At 40.7% G+C, this 15576-nt stretch overlaps 1 protein-coding gene across 2 annotated transcripts in view; it reads left to right on the top strand.

Moving 5' to 3' along the window:
• The window catches only part of LOC111866745 (nephrin), a 521921-nt gene that overhangs the window by 342071 nt on the left and 164274 nt on the right, over window positions 1–15576 (top strand). For both annotated transcript variants that reach the window (XM_023855971.2, XM_023855970.2), the window contains exons 7-8: window positions 71–215; window positions 15056–15186. In XM_023855971.2, coding sequence (XP_023711739.1) covers window positions 71–215; window positions 15056–15186 — 276 coding nt within the window. The remainder of the gene's footprint in view (window positions 1–70; window positions 216–15055; window positions 15187–15576) is intronic.

Here is a 15576-nt window from a genome sequence, read left to right as displayed (position 1 = left end):
ATTAAATAAGTCTTCCGTTAAATTTTCAAATGGCATTACATTAGCACTAAATGAACATATTGGTTTGCAGGAAGAAACACGAGAAAACGTGACCGTGAGTGATCTGAGCTTCGTACCCTCAACCGACGATGATGGGAAGTCCATCACGTGTCGAGCGGAGAACCCCAATATCACAGGTGCCTTCCTGGAGTCCAGCTGGAAGATTGACGTGGTTTGTAAGTCACTTCTTCACGACCCTAAATTACGGCTCTTCACCATTCCAACTGATGTACAGAGCGGTGTTCTTTCTTAAACCCTAAGTTATTTACAGACTTGCCGGAATATTACCTAAAATCAAGTCACGTTTACGTTATAAACCTATAAATAACCGTTCTCCTCTCAGAGGAAATACATTCTCTTTGAAGTTTGTTTAATAAAAACATATATGTGTCTCTCTCTGTACATACGAAGCTAGTTATATATTGTATGTTACTCTGGCTATAACATTCAGAGTCAATTAATATTATTCGCTACAGATAAGTGGCATAGAGCTATCACGTACATGCATGTTCATAATATTTGCTTCAATGTACATGCATGAAAAATATTTTACATTTTTGTCATATACAAAACATGTCTGAGGTTCTGTAATATGGCAAGGATATTTACCAGTTTGAAGGGACAATTAATTTAAAATTCATTTAGTTAATGTATTATTTTGGTTCCTACTTCCACAGAAACATGCCACACCTTTGTCGAAGTGTCGGGCGATAATGCATTTTATTGAATGTTAAGGCTCATTAAAATTTTAGCGTTTGTATGACTGATAAGACGGGGTTTGGGTTGGATAATGGGTTGTATTGCACCGTATACATTTACACAGTTCGGAAATACAGGCATCACAGCGCTATCGCTGTTCTACACACTTTATAGGTCACCGTTACAAACGGAGTAGTGTTCTTAGCTTTCATTAGTCGTAACCTTGCAGCGGCTTTATAACAGTATCCCTGTTATTTCAGATCACACATGAAGTCTTCGTTTCACAGCCTAGCTCCATTCTTGCCCTTATTCTCAATTCAATTCCAGGCTCATATCCCGGCAGGCTGGCGCCTCGAACTCCACTGTACTATTGCTCTATACTGCCGAACACTTCTTTATAACCACCTTGCACGGACCAAGCAGAAAACAGAGCCTCTATTGTTAAGGAAATGTGTTTACTGATCAGTTGCCTAGCAATAGACGTCCTATTGTTGCGCATTTGCTTTCGCGGGAATGTGTTTTTATCGAGTCGTTGCCTTGCAGTGGGTATACACGTCACAATATTTTTTATTCAGATTAATACTGAAGACTTCAGTGTGTAGTCTCTTCCTAGCTTCGAATGAGAAACCTCTCCGGCGAAATAAGAATCAGACACGGTGTATGCTGAGCTAACACGATCTTCCATTCCTCATTTGTATCTGGTTTAGATTTCTCACGAAATACTCGTTATTGGAGTGTCTAAACTTAGAGACAGATTGTGTTTCTTTTTGCTCTGTTATCAGCTAGACTCGCGTATAGTTGATTGCGGTCCAGCTGGTCACGAAACGTCCAGCCAGTTTGGAAAACGTTGGATCATTGCCTCCTTCACATGTGTCCGCAGTTCAGTCTCGTTCTGAGAGAGGCGAATCCAGCCCACATCCTCTTACGTTATTCCTGTAAGATCGATTTTGAAATTGTCTTCTAACGTACGGCTAGGTCTCCGAAATTATCTCTCGTCTTGCATTTTCTGAACTAATTTATCTCATCTCCCACATTCATGCTACGCCATTTCATGGACCTATATTTAATCATCCTAAAAATTATTAGTTGACTGGTACATTTTTACTTAATCAGAGTGTAGGAACGTGATATTTTACACGTATCACAATCCAATGCCGAGGCGAGGAATGCATGGAGTTTTCCTGCACTTCCCCATACGCCTTCATGAACTTACGTTTACCTTACATATTCAGATCTGAAAAATACCTCCGTTTCACTGAGACAAAACACGAAACTTGCGTACAGAATTTCTGCGTTTTTGGACATTTCCCATCGTCCGATATTCTAGAAAATAGAAAACACGACGTTTCGGAAACTGGATCTGTTTTAATTCTCAGATGAGGGAGGGAAAACACCAACTAAGTTGGTCCCCTTAGAAAGGGCTAATCTCAATCAGAAATGTCTCCAAAAACGCAGAAATTCTGTGTGTTATGTACCAACGTCAGAACTTTTTAGGCTCTACGAAACTTACAGTTGGAATAACCTGTTAGTAGATTCGAGCCAAGGACATTTTGCAGGGAGATTCGCAGATGCTGAGCGGATACTTTCAGTTCATTTCACTTGAAAAGCACCTGCTACACTATGATACAAAATGTGACTCGCTTCCGGATGGGAGTCATAAATCTTTTCGATGCCATCAGCGCACTCACGCGGAAAGACTACAAAGTTATGGGACTGAGTGCTCGTTTTAACTCTGAATAATAATATAAAACAATAAAATTGTAAGAATTAGTAAGAAAGTAGCAGTTACATCTTCCAGCGAGAAACATTTATATCACAAAGAGAAACCTTTTTTTATTTCAGCAAGTTTGAAACTGCTTGTTCTGTTTAACAATTTAGAATGGAAGAGATAAATAAAATTCGCGGGTAGGGGGTCCCTAAAAAGGAGCACAAAGACGATCTCTTGGGTTGGAGCAGAAAATGGTTATAATACATTTAGCTCGGTTACTTCTGGTGGTTTTGTGACTTGTAAATGCAAGGAAAACAGAATACAACAGCTCTGCTTGGTCTGTGATTAGATTCGCGACGCTCCAGCCAATTATAAGTGTTGTAAGCGACTAAATTCCTGTAATTAAAAGGAACGTGCCTTCTGTTTCCTAGCTCCAGACGCTCACACGGTTTGCGTTATTCTTTTCTGGTTCCTCACAGACAATCTGAGTGGAGGTAATTTTATATTTTCACTTCACGGAGCACGGTTCTTTTTCCTTGGGCAAGACTGCCGCTTCTGAGGAACTGGCAACTTCATTCCCATATTCACAAGTGTCCGTCACTATCTCTATCCTGAGAAAGAAGGACCCACTTTACAGATTCAAAAACTTTTCCTTTAGAATTAGTTTTAATATTGTAACATGAAACTTGTTGCTAAGTAATGACTCTGTAATGAAGCTGTTGTCAGTGAGGAAACAGATGAGCATCGCAAGACACGTAGTTGTATTTCAGCTCCGTAATTCGCAGGTCTCGTTTTAAAATTACAGCGCATTTATCAGATATTTTATCTCTTATATTCAAATTTTCCTTCCACACTTCCGGTACCATGTACATGGTATATTGTTTATTAATTCTCTAAAATAGCTCACAACCGCTCCTTTGCACATTCCTCTTAATTCGTAATTCAAAATAATTTTCTAGTCAATACCATAACCTACAGAGTTGTTAAAATGCCGTTAAGTAATCAAACAAATGGAAATACAGAAGGAAAGAGACCACTAGGAAGACCAAGCCGTAGGTGGATGGGTAATTTTAAAATAAATCTTAGAGAGATAGATTGGGGTGATATAGACTGGATCGGTTTGGCTCAGGATAGGAACAAGTGGAGGGCTCTTTTGACTTCGGTGATGAACCTTCGGTTTCCATAAAGTGTTGGTAAGATCTTGAGTAGCTGCCCAACTGACTGCTTCTCTGGAAGGGGTTAGCTCCATGGAGTTAGTTCGGTTAATCGAACAAATAAATATAAGAGGTCTGACATAGAAGTAATACTGACTGTGCTTTTAGAAATCTGGCAGCTCTGACAGTAGTGACCTTACGTGTGGTGACCTTTATGAGTATCAAACGTTAGTCCGTTTACGGGCCAGGAATGCTTACTTTCGTTTCGGGACGTTGTGCCCATAAAACGGTCGCTCAAATGGCAAAGCAGCCCTCACTCAATACCGGTGCTGCTGTCTGGTGTCCGCAGTCGGAGACAGAGTCGCCCGTCATCTCTGCGTAACGGACAGTCGCATCTTCTGCTTTTGCGTTTCCTTTCTCTTCTTCCTAGTCTTGTTCTTTTTCTTCCTCTCCTTGCTGTTCTCTCCCTATTTCCCTCATTTCCTTCTCTTACTGTTCTTTCTTCGGGAGCCGGGATAGCGCAGTCCGTACAGCGACTGGCTACGAGCTGGACGACCGAGGGATTGGAGTTCGAATTCCTGTAGGGTCAAGTATTTCTCTTCTCCACGTCATGCAGACCGGCTCTGGGGTCCACACAACCTCCTATCCAATGAGCACCGGGGGCTCATTCTTTGGGAGTAAAGCGGCCGAGGCCTGAAGCTGACCACTTACCTCCAACTAGTACCCAGGTCAAGAAAATGTGGAACTATACATCCACTCCCCCATACGCCTTCATGTCGTAATGCTTAATTAGTTAAGCACAGGAAAATTTTACCTTTACTGTTCTCTCTTCTTATTCTTCTTACCCTTCTTCTCCTTGTTCTTTCTTTTTGCGGTCCTTACGTTTCTCCTACTTCACCTCTTCGTCCTTCTGCTCCCTTGCTTCTCCTAATTTATCTTCCTCCCATTCTCGTGCTTCCTTTGCTTGTAACCCTTTGCACGTCACTCACTGACTGCATCGCTTAGGGACAAATCGCACTGCCTCGTTGTTTGTCATTTGCCGTAGCCTTCCTGTCAAGTTGATGGCATCAAGTGTAACGCGAAAGATGTCCGGAGAAAGGTCATTTGCGGAGATCATTGTAGGATTCTCTGAACAGTTGCATTTATCCTCGAGCAGTCTTGAAATTTCTAGCAGGCAGGTCTGTGGGAAGGCGGAGGGCTGGCAATTTAAATTGTTAGTCCTTTTTTGCTGCTATTTCATTTTACTCTCGTTCTACTCGTCCCCTTGTTCATGTTATTCTTCGTCTTTTCTGCATGTCCCTGCCTCTAAAGTGTTGATGTGTCACTTGTTCCCCTTAAAGCACACGAGAATGTGAGGCTGCACATCGTCTCTCCTGCGAATATTTCCTCTCCAAATTAACGGGAAATTTGTTCGTACTTCTGTAAAGTTTGTTATTCTCGTTAGTAATAATTCTACTAACATGGGTTATACATCTGCACCTGTTACACTGACATCGGCAGCTGAAATCAAGAACCAGCCAAGCCAGTGGAGTTATGTCCTCTGTGCTAACGAACAGTGTCATTCAGTCCTGCCAGACTGCGAGAATAGTGTCCAATCAGACCGTTCAAGTCCCCTTGTCCCGTAGCACTGTATGCTGGTATTATTGCCTGAAAATTATTGCTGTCTCAAAGAGTTCTGTCTTCTGGTACATAATGCTATTTAGTCCGTTGACATTAAACCGACCTTTTAGAGTAATATGTAATTTCCACCTTCAAGGTCGAAGAATAAGCTAAACAGAAAACCAGCATGAAGCAGATATCAAGCACAGCTTCATAATCTCGGCTGAAAGAACTTCAAATCATGCATATTTCAAACTTGTATTCTGATTTTTTTAAATTAATTTAGATTTAAATTTAAATTTAATTAAATTCAATTTTACGTCATACAGTTGATTTGATTAATTCTTTGTTACTTCATTCCGGCTTCTTCGAGATTGGAACGCAATACATGACGTTACAGCTAGTAATACTACGTAGGGGTATGGTTCGTTACTTTATAATTGCAGAAATAATTTAAAATCCTGACGTGTATAAATTTCTTCGTTTACTCCATAAAATTAGTGAAAACGCTGAAAATTACTGACTTCTGGATTTTACGATCTTTGGATTTGTAAGTACGGCGGAGAGATAGTAAATAGATCACAAGTGGATATAAAATGTAAACCATGTGATATTAGAACCTGGGAAAATCATTTATTTCTCGGTATATCCTCCACAAACATTAATACACTTGTCTCATCGCTTTCCCGGTGGTTCGAAACACGCATCATAGAAATCTTTTTACCGTTGTTTCAACCACATGCGCACCAGATCGGATATTATGTGCCCTTGAGAGAATTTCTCGAACTATGTGTGAACTGCTTTACGCGAGAAACACTTCCCACTGTAAACAGGAAACATTTCTTTATGAATCTCCACTGCATTGAGTCCTGTTGGCCACAAAAACGCACAACAGAACGCTCCTCTTCGGTAGCATACTCTCATGCACGGTCGCCATTTTGACTACTGAAACCAGCCTCTGAACATGAGCGTACGCATATGCTACCTAGACTGTCATGAAGCTGGACTGTTCTGCCATCTAGTGATACATATAGGAAACCTATTACATCCATTGTAGCTGTTTTATTTCCATTTGTGACCTATGAACTGACTGTCTCGTGTTAATACAATTATTGAGTTTTTGGGCGTTATTGATCATCCTGCTTTTATTTAAAACACGTTTCGGAGATATGTTTTACATGAAATCAGGTCTATGGTTAATGTCCAAAATCTCAGTAATTGTATTAACATGCCATCGTCACAAACTTTTAGATCTCATTCACTCTGTAAACGATACGCCTTGGTAGTGGCGTTTAGGTTACATGTGTAGCACATCTGTCGGAGAAGTTGCCGGGGGAGCACGGGGTTCCAGTTCCGACGAATGCTCTGACGGAACCCGATGCTTTATGATACCTACAGAAAAGAACTATGGCGATAATATTTCTGTCGCGTTCGTGTTGGTTGGCTTCGACTGGTTCATAATGTGATCCAGTAGGCGATCTTATTAACACGGTAATGAATATTATATTTAAGCATCCTATATTGTTTGCACTTGGGACGGAGTTTATATCATTATATCATTTATGGTAATGAATATTTTATTTCCATCATGGGAAAAACGTGTATCGCGGAAAATGTTTGCTTACGTAAGCTGGGCTATCTGAATCGGTAAGGAGACCGGTCAGGGATTAAGAATCTTGATTTCGATTCCTGATAGAGGAAGTATTTTTCGCAACCGCTATCTTCATACCGACTCATGGTCACTGAATCTCGTATCCAACGGATACATTCACGTTCCCTCACCGGTATGAAGGCCAGAGCGTGAAGCTGATTACTTCACTGTATATATTTCGTACGACATTCTGAAATTTTCCTTACAATCACAACAAACTTTACGTTTTACGTCTCATTTAATAATCAAAGAAGAGCTGCTCTTTTTAGATGATGTCTTTGTGTCTCATTCTGTCTCTGTGTTTGTCTTAGTATCAGAATAAGTCGTTAGATACGCAGAAAGTACTGGGCCCGCATATCGCCAGTTAATTTTGTTTCGTTATTATGTTGATATTGTCACGATCCAATGCAGTTTCCAATCCAACCACTTCTGACACCAGTTGTCACGTGGAAGAGTGACTATAGATGGGTTTTGAATTGGCAGTCCGATTTATTCGATTCGTACAACTCAAGACTACACTTTATTGATCACTATCGTACACAGACTACTGCCCACAGCAACGTCTTCAGTAGCCGTTGCTCTGTAGCGTCTTCCAACAGCGGACGTTCTCATTACTTTGGGTTCCCGAAATATTCCCGTGCCTCAGCTACCAGTTTCTAACAGCAGCAGCTCACAAGAACTGAACCGCAGCGGTCCTCTAACTAACACGCTCACTCGCAGCCAACTTGTCTTCACTTCACTTCACTCAACTCTACTCTACTCAACTGCACTTCACTCACTAAATGTCATGCTTATAACTTCTAGGCAAGGACCGCACAGAAAACACCGTTTCTCTGTTGCTGTATCCACTGTCGCATGCGCAGCCATGGGCGGGGACCGCACAGAAAACTCAGTTCTACTGTTGCTGTTTATAGGCCGTTGCATAGTAACAGCCGTTGTCTAATTGTTTCGCGGTCGCTGCCTAGCAACGGGTCTACATGCTACAATATGTTCATACCAAGGCCACCGAACATTGTGTTAACTTGTTATTACGTAACTGTTCATCCCAGAGTAAGTGGTTGCAGGGGGGAGAGACTCTCCCAGACAAGCGTTTATTGCTGACGAGAACGGGCCGTCATCCACCTCCGGCTCGTTTCACCTTTAGCCATCTGTGTTCGTTGAATTTTATATGGGAGACTATATTATGCTTCATTCCCATGCTTAATAAAGCTTATACTCATTTTTAAGAACGCCGCTGGTAAATTTGTATACTACATTGTGGAGCACGTCCTTTGCAATTTAATACGCACACGTTACGCAAAAATACTATAATTTTGCCTGTGGTTCTGTATGATTGTGAAACTTTGTCTCTGACATTAAGTAAGAAACATAGACTGAGTGTGTTTGAGAACAGGGTGTTGAGGAGAATATTTGGACCGAAGATAGACGAAGTGACAGGAGGTTGGAGAAAACTGCATAATGAGGAGCTTCATAACCCGTACTTTTCGCCAGATATAATTAGAATGATCAAATTTTATATATATAGGAATTATATCTGTCCTCAACAAATAATCAGTTTAATTATCGATCTTTATTACTGCTACATGTTTCGGTGGTACAAGACCATTATCAGGCAATTATACACAGGAATACATGTAGTCATTGAAATACCGATGTAGAATTTTATCGGTGCAACGCGTCATATTAAATGCCTCAGGTTGGTGTTATATCTAAAGTAGCAAATACATAATTAAGATAAAAGATAGATATAAGGGTATATTATATATCAAAATGTTGAATATATTATTGAAACAGATTCAGTGTATATTAAAATCTTTAAAAAATATATTGAAGGATTTTTGATGGTAGATTAAGAATGTGTGACCACTGGGAAGACCAAGGCGTAGGTGGGTGGACAATATTAGAATGGATCTTAGATAAGTTGGGATGGTATTGATTGGATAGATCTGGCTCATGATAGGGACCAGTGGAGGGCTCTTGTGATCACGATAGTGAACCTTCGGGTCCTATAAAATGCTGTGAAATTCTTGAGTAGCTGCAGAATTTGCGGCTCCTCCAGAAGGGCTCAGCTCCATGAGTAAGTAAGTAAGATTAAGAATGTGTATGCCAACTTCAGTATTTAGGTTTCACTGCTACAGTGTACTAACTGGCCGTGTATGTTGTGTTGGTCTTTGTTGTGGAAGCTTCAATCTGCAAATGTGTATTTTCTGTGAGTACTGATTGATAATATTTTGAAGAGGAAATGGGAAGTGTCTTATAAGAGATACGTTTTGCGATTGACTGCTTGTGCGTATTATTCGTGGGAGACGGCGTGAAACGTCGATTATTACTCTAGAGGTACCTTAAGACATTGGAATGGTCTGGGATTCTCGCAGCGTACGTGCGGTAGTTTATACTATCCGTAATCACTGCCGAAAATCTACATGTTGCTGTGTTTTTTACTCCGCTCCCTGAAATGAGAAAATACGACCATGTGGCATGAAATGACTCTCAGCGTGATATTCGGACAACAAATACGGAATTAATACCTTTCCATTGTCGTGTATTGAGGAAAAAACTTCTGCACAAGCGAAAGATATTTCATTTTTGCCAAACGACCACATGTAAATTTACATGACGATGTAATAGGATCGATAAGGTTGAAACTAAAGGTGAACTCTCCGTTTCTGGATAAAAAGACTGAACACTCTGCACTTAAAACAATTTTAATAAACAGTACAATCATTAACAGTAATAAGTGGGATGTAGCATTGTTACATGTATGAGTGACTATAGACGGGGTTTGGTCCGGTAATTGGATTTATTAATTACTTACAGAACTTGACTATAAATAACTACGATAGTCTCACTGAGTTACTCCAGACACCACTGCAACTTCAGAACATTATAAAGTCTTCTCAGTTTTTCTGTCTTCACCCGTCGTTGCCTGGCGACGGATTCCAAAAAATGTCCTGACATTCTTACCGGCCGTCGACTGTCTCACAACTAGCTCCTACTCTTCTAACTGCCACCTCAAGACTCTCTAATCAAGTCAAAGTCAAAGTTATGTTACGACCGACAGTCAATCGGCCAGTCTGTCTTCGTATCAAGCATCTATCTGGGACTCAGTACCAGATTTTACTGTTATGTTTCCCTCGTTAGATAGCTTCGGCAAGGCCCGTGCAGAGTACATCGCTTCCAACAGCTCTCCTGTTGTTCCTTGCATGTCTGTAGCGGCTATTGCCTAACAACGGTCAGTGTCTAGTTGTTTGTTTCGCTGTCGTTGCCAAGCAACGGGTCTACATGTAACCTATAAACGTCGGACTTTTGAAATGGTGGTAGCTTGAGCTGGCCAGAGCTTATTTAAATTCCCGTTGCGGTTGTGCGTTTAAATGTCTGTTACTGTTAGAGAGCTTCAATAATTTTAAGCATTGTATTTGAAAATGCTGTATCTGATACAATTTTTATGATAAATGAATGGAATCGGCTTTGTTTTTATCATCAAAGGACATAGTATCAGATAGTATAACGTAAGATTTGAAAATATTTAAGCAAAAAGGTGTGCTCTCCTTTCTTATAATTCGATTCGTACTGTAAAAAAATGTTTCCGCTTCTTCACTAAGTGATTCTGCATTATAAAATCATTGCTGCTTGTAACACTTGACATTCCTCCGTGGTCCACGGTGTCATAAAAGATCTTGGACGGGGGGCCCAAAATGTATTTTTCTCCTCGTAAAATTCACATTTTTCTTACACACTTCAGTTACTCGACTCTGTTGACCAGAGAAGTGCAAAGTGAAAGTATGAATACTCAGGAAGGACTGTCCCTTCTTCTGTATCTGAATGCCAAATCCTTCCATTACAGGTGCAGCTGGTTACAATCAGACGCTTATATCATAGCTTAGATACGGTGTGTGCTCAGTTCTCTGTGAGTTCTTAGTGAATTCGGATATCGTGTTTTAATTTCATTATGGTATTAGAGCTAGAATGGCCGGTCACGTTAGCCGAGCGGTCTAAGGCATGTACTGTCTTCGCTCGCTCGGAAGCCGGGATCGTGGGTTCGGATCTGTTTCCTGTGAGGTAGGAACTGAATTCATATATATTATTCTTATACACTGCCGGTCACGGTAGCCGAGCGGTCTGAGGCATGTGCTGTCTTTGCTTGCTTGGAAACCGGGATCGTGGATACGAATCCCACGCAGGGCATGGATGTTTAGTTTGTGTGTGTGTGTGCGTTTTTCTGTGTTTTTGTACAGGTAGAGGCCTTGCGACGAGCTGATCACCCGCCCAAGGAGTCCTACCGAATGTGTAAGATCTAGAAAAACGGAGAAGTTCATGGAGGTAGGCCTAGTCCCACTGGGGCTGAAGTGCCAATGAAAACAAATTAGGGCTAGAATAAGAGGCCGCTGGGCGACTGCTTAACAGTCTCTCACTTCCTTCTACGGTAACACATTGAAACGCCACCTAGCTTTTCACATTCATCGCACCATTCACTATAGAGACAACTATGCACAAATTGACAGAAAAGCCGACAGTTGCGACCGATTACGGAAAATTCGCACAATTTGTTACACTCTAAATGATGCATATGAAAATTATTATAATCCTTTTGGAGTATTTTGCTGCTGACAAAATAATTTTAAATTCAAAAGGAGGGTTGTGACCTGAGATTGTACATTCTCGAGTGCTTCGAGGAGTATCATACAAAGGAGAGATTCAGTTAGATGACGCGGGGGCGAAGGTTATATATACATCAAGCAGATAGTCACACAAAAGGTACGTTCATTGAATTTTACTGTAGTTAAAAATAATTATTTCGTACTGTGCTTGCGTTTTTACTAGCGGAGTATGCGCGCGCCTCTGCTAGCGGCGTTCAGATGTCCGAGTGCACGAATATGTGCATTTTGGTAACGGAAATGCCTATCACTGTACCGATATGTGGGCAGTTCGGACGTTAAAGGGTTAGTGACCGGTTTACGATGTTACCTGAAGAACATCCTGGCTTCTGCAGGTCGTCTAGAATTCTTATCACTAGTGAACAGTCAATTGAAGATTCAGCAGGAAATTTTGCAGACTCCCAGTTCTATTTCTCACAGATAATGCTTTCATTGTAGGATCTCAGGTTCTGACAGCGGTGATTATGGAGAATTATATCTTCTGGATATAACTTCTTGTAATCCGTTGAGAGTCAGCCGACGTTTCTGAGGAAAATGTCTCCAACTTCAGGGCCGAAGATGATCGACGCAAGAAACCAGCGTGAAGTAGGTAACAACTCATTTTTCGACCTTGAAGACACAGGCGATATATTCCTCCGAAACGTTGGTTGGCTTTCAGCGGGCTACCCAGAGTTATATCCCTTATTTTGATCCACTCTTGCATCAGAGGCTTGAGTGACGCTTTAAAATGAAGATAGTCATCATAATGCATTTCAGCTCTTACGTATTTACTTGCAAACTTAACAGCCAAAAGGTCATTTACAAAGTGAACATGAGTAAAGAAGAAGATAGAAAACACAACACAAACAAAATACAAAGAACATGAAAATTTATATTATAATAATAATAATAATAATAATAATAATAATAATAATTCCGTTAAAACAAATCAAAGTTACCATTATGCAGTGAGAAAACTAAAATTTATACAGTGTCCCAAAAAATATATTCACTCTTTGACAGGAATCTCAAAATCGAGCGTCCATCGAATTTTGAAGAGAGTCCATTGGAAAAGTTACATTCCAACATCAACCCACGCTCTCAATGAAGATGATCCTGACCGGAGAACTTAATTTTATCAATGGTACCAGGAAAAATGTGCGGAAAATGCAGCGTTTCCAAACAGAATTATCTGGAGCGATGAGGCCACATTTAATTTAAGTGGCACAATTGATCGACACAATTGCGCCTACTGGACTCCTCAAAATTCTCGTGTTTTCAATTTACAAATGAAATGCTTCGTGCAGTTTGTGATTCCACTCTTCCACGTTATCAGCTCTGTCTGGATAATGATGGTCATCAGTTCGAACACTTGCGAACACGCATGGTGCAGTAGACTTGTTTTCTTCAATTTAAATCTTTAACCTTGTATCTACTTTAAAGAACGTTGTATTTGATGTCATTAAAATTGTTAGTACTTTTTTTGGGACACCTGTATATTAACAATTGATATAATTAATAATTTAATGACTGGAATAAACATGGCAAGTGTAAAGTATCACAACAGAAAACAATTTAACTTTTAAATGTTTTAATATATATGGTAAATGTGTCCTTGTAGCCGGTCACGGTAGCCGAGCGGTCTAAGGCATGTACTGTATTCGCTCGCTTGGAAAGCGGGATCGTGGGTTCGATTCCCACTCAGGACATGTTTAGTTTGTGTGTGTGCTTTTTTCTGTGTTTGTGTACAGGTAGAGGCTTTGCGACGAGCTGATCACCCGACCAAGGAGTCCTACCGAATGCGTAAGATCTAGAAAAACCGAAGTGAACAGAGAAGTTCATGGAGGTAGGCCTAGACCCACTGGGGCTGTAGTGCCAAGGGGGAAAAAAAAATGTCCCTGTACTTACCAAATTAAGCACTACGCCATGAAGACGTGTGGGGCATTAACACTACGGCACTAGCTGGAGGTGATTGCTCAGCTTCACACCCCAGCCGCTTTACCCCCAGAGGAAGAGCCTCCGGTACCCATTTCATAGGAAATTAGGTGGGCCCCAGAGCCGGACAAAGTGGGGAAGAGAAAATTCTTACCTAACCGGGACTTGAACTCCGACCCCTCAGTCGTCCAGCCCGTAGCCAGTCGCTATGCCGACTGCGCTATCCCGGCTCCACATTTCAATATATGCTAATATTAATTCAGTCTAATTCTTTACTTATTTGTTTACACATCAGCCCAAATTCCAATTGTAAAATAAGCACGAGCAAAGAAGAAACAAAGACGAACGTATGAACAGAGACAAGCCAATCCGGACTAAACCAAGGCACTTGGACCATAATAAAATTTAGTGAGTCCAATAATCTGAGTCCAGGAACTAGAGAATTTAAATCGTCTCCCAAAAAAGGTCCAGTGATTGAGATTAACTGCTTATAAGGGGCCCAACTGGGTGTCTTCCTTTCTCACCTGAAGATACAGTTTCCGAAACGTCGTGTCCTCTAATACCTAAAATTCCGGACGATAGGAAAAAACATAAACCCCAATAATTCTGTGTGTCATCCACCATCATCAGAACCCATTAGAATCTAATAATAATTCAGTTCAGTTTGTTATCGTTTATGTGCCGAGTCGAGAGCTACAAGGGCAGTTTGGGAACAGCCCAGTGGGAAAACTACGCAACAAGGAAAAGCGAAAGAATGGTAAGAGCAAGAAAAAAATACCATATACAATAAGGGAGTTTTATTAAAACCAACAAGTTACTAATTATAAAAGCAATTCAATTAATTGTTTATTTATTTTTGCATCCTAACTGAATAGGACAGAATAGGCCTATATATATATATATATATATATATATATATAAAATATTGCTGTGTCTGCCTTAACTTCACAGAACATAATGACATATTAAGGGTGAGAAAATGTAAAGTAAACAATAAGATATTTTGAGAAAACAATTAAGAATAATTGTAAAATATGCCTGAGGAGAAGCCGCTCTTAGTTAAAGAATCCCTGAACCACCACATTGGCAGTAGGCGCAGTGTGCAGAAGAGTGAGCCAGTTCCCAGAAACGCTGTTTTCTTTAGAATACCGGACGACGGACAAGTCCAAAAACTGTTTTGCACACAGATTATGTCACGACTCCTGAAAGCCGGAATATCGGAGCCACAGTAGATGTCCATTGCTAAGCAACGATTCGGTAAACAGGTTTCCACGGGAATGAACACGCATGCAAAATATAAAAACTGCCATTTCTATTTAGTGTCGAGGTAAACACGTCTCTGTAATAATAAGGGAACTTTTAGGAAGCGGTGTTTTCTGTTGGCGGCCGACCCTAGTCTACGTAACGATGTTCCAACGCCAGCTGAATTAGAATTGAAGCAGTCTCTTAAGGCGGCAGTCGAAGATGATGGTGAAGTGTGTCATATAGTAGTTTGTGAAGTGTAGTAGCGAGTTGTATAAGTGTACAGTAAGTCCGGTCATCAATGCAAAACACGCACACCACCGAATACGTGACAGTATGCATTAATAACAAGCATAAGATGAAAGTTATAAACGTCGTTCTTTTGTTCTTTCAGTTCCGCCAATTGTCTCGCTGATGCTGGGCAGTACCCTCAACCCAGATGACATCAAGGAAGGTGATGATGTTTACTTTGAGTGTCACGTGAAGGCAAATCCGGCCTGGAGGAAACTCAGCTGGCTTCACAATGTGAGTAGTGACTTTGTTTATTTCGAGAAATTGTAGCTTTCACTGGGAACTCATTGCCTTCATCCGAATGAAGGGTACATTGAGTTCTCTTCTGACATAAGTGACCAGTGACATTTCTTTGTTATCTGAAGGCCATGGTTCAATAGTGATATATATAATATCTCTTTCTTCCAAGAAAATTGTTGAACAAGGCATACGTAAAATAAATTTATGGTACTACTATACAGCTGTAGACACAACAGATTCGTAATAAGCAAATCAATGTTATATAAGATTTGAGGCTTTCACGGCGGTGACTATGAAGAAAGCAGTCTTCTGGGATTTGGCACCGTGTATATGTGGTGTTAACCGACGTTTCGGAGGAACGTATCGCCTCCATCTTCAGGGTAG

The sequence above is a fragment of the Cryptotermes secundus genome, unplaced genomic scaffold (assembly GCF_002891405.2).
Source record: "Cryptotermes secundus unplaced genomic scaffold, Csec_1.0 scaffold213, whole genome shotgun sequence".
NCBI classification, from domain to species: domain Eukaryota; kingdom Metazoa; phylum Arthropoda; class Insecta; order Blattodea; family Kalotermitidae; genus Cryptotermes; species Cryptotermes secundus.
This window is presented reverse-complemented; position numbering and strand designations above follow the sequence as displayed.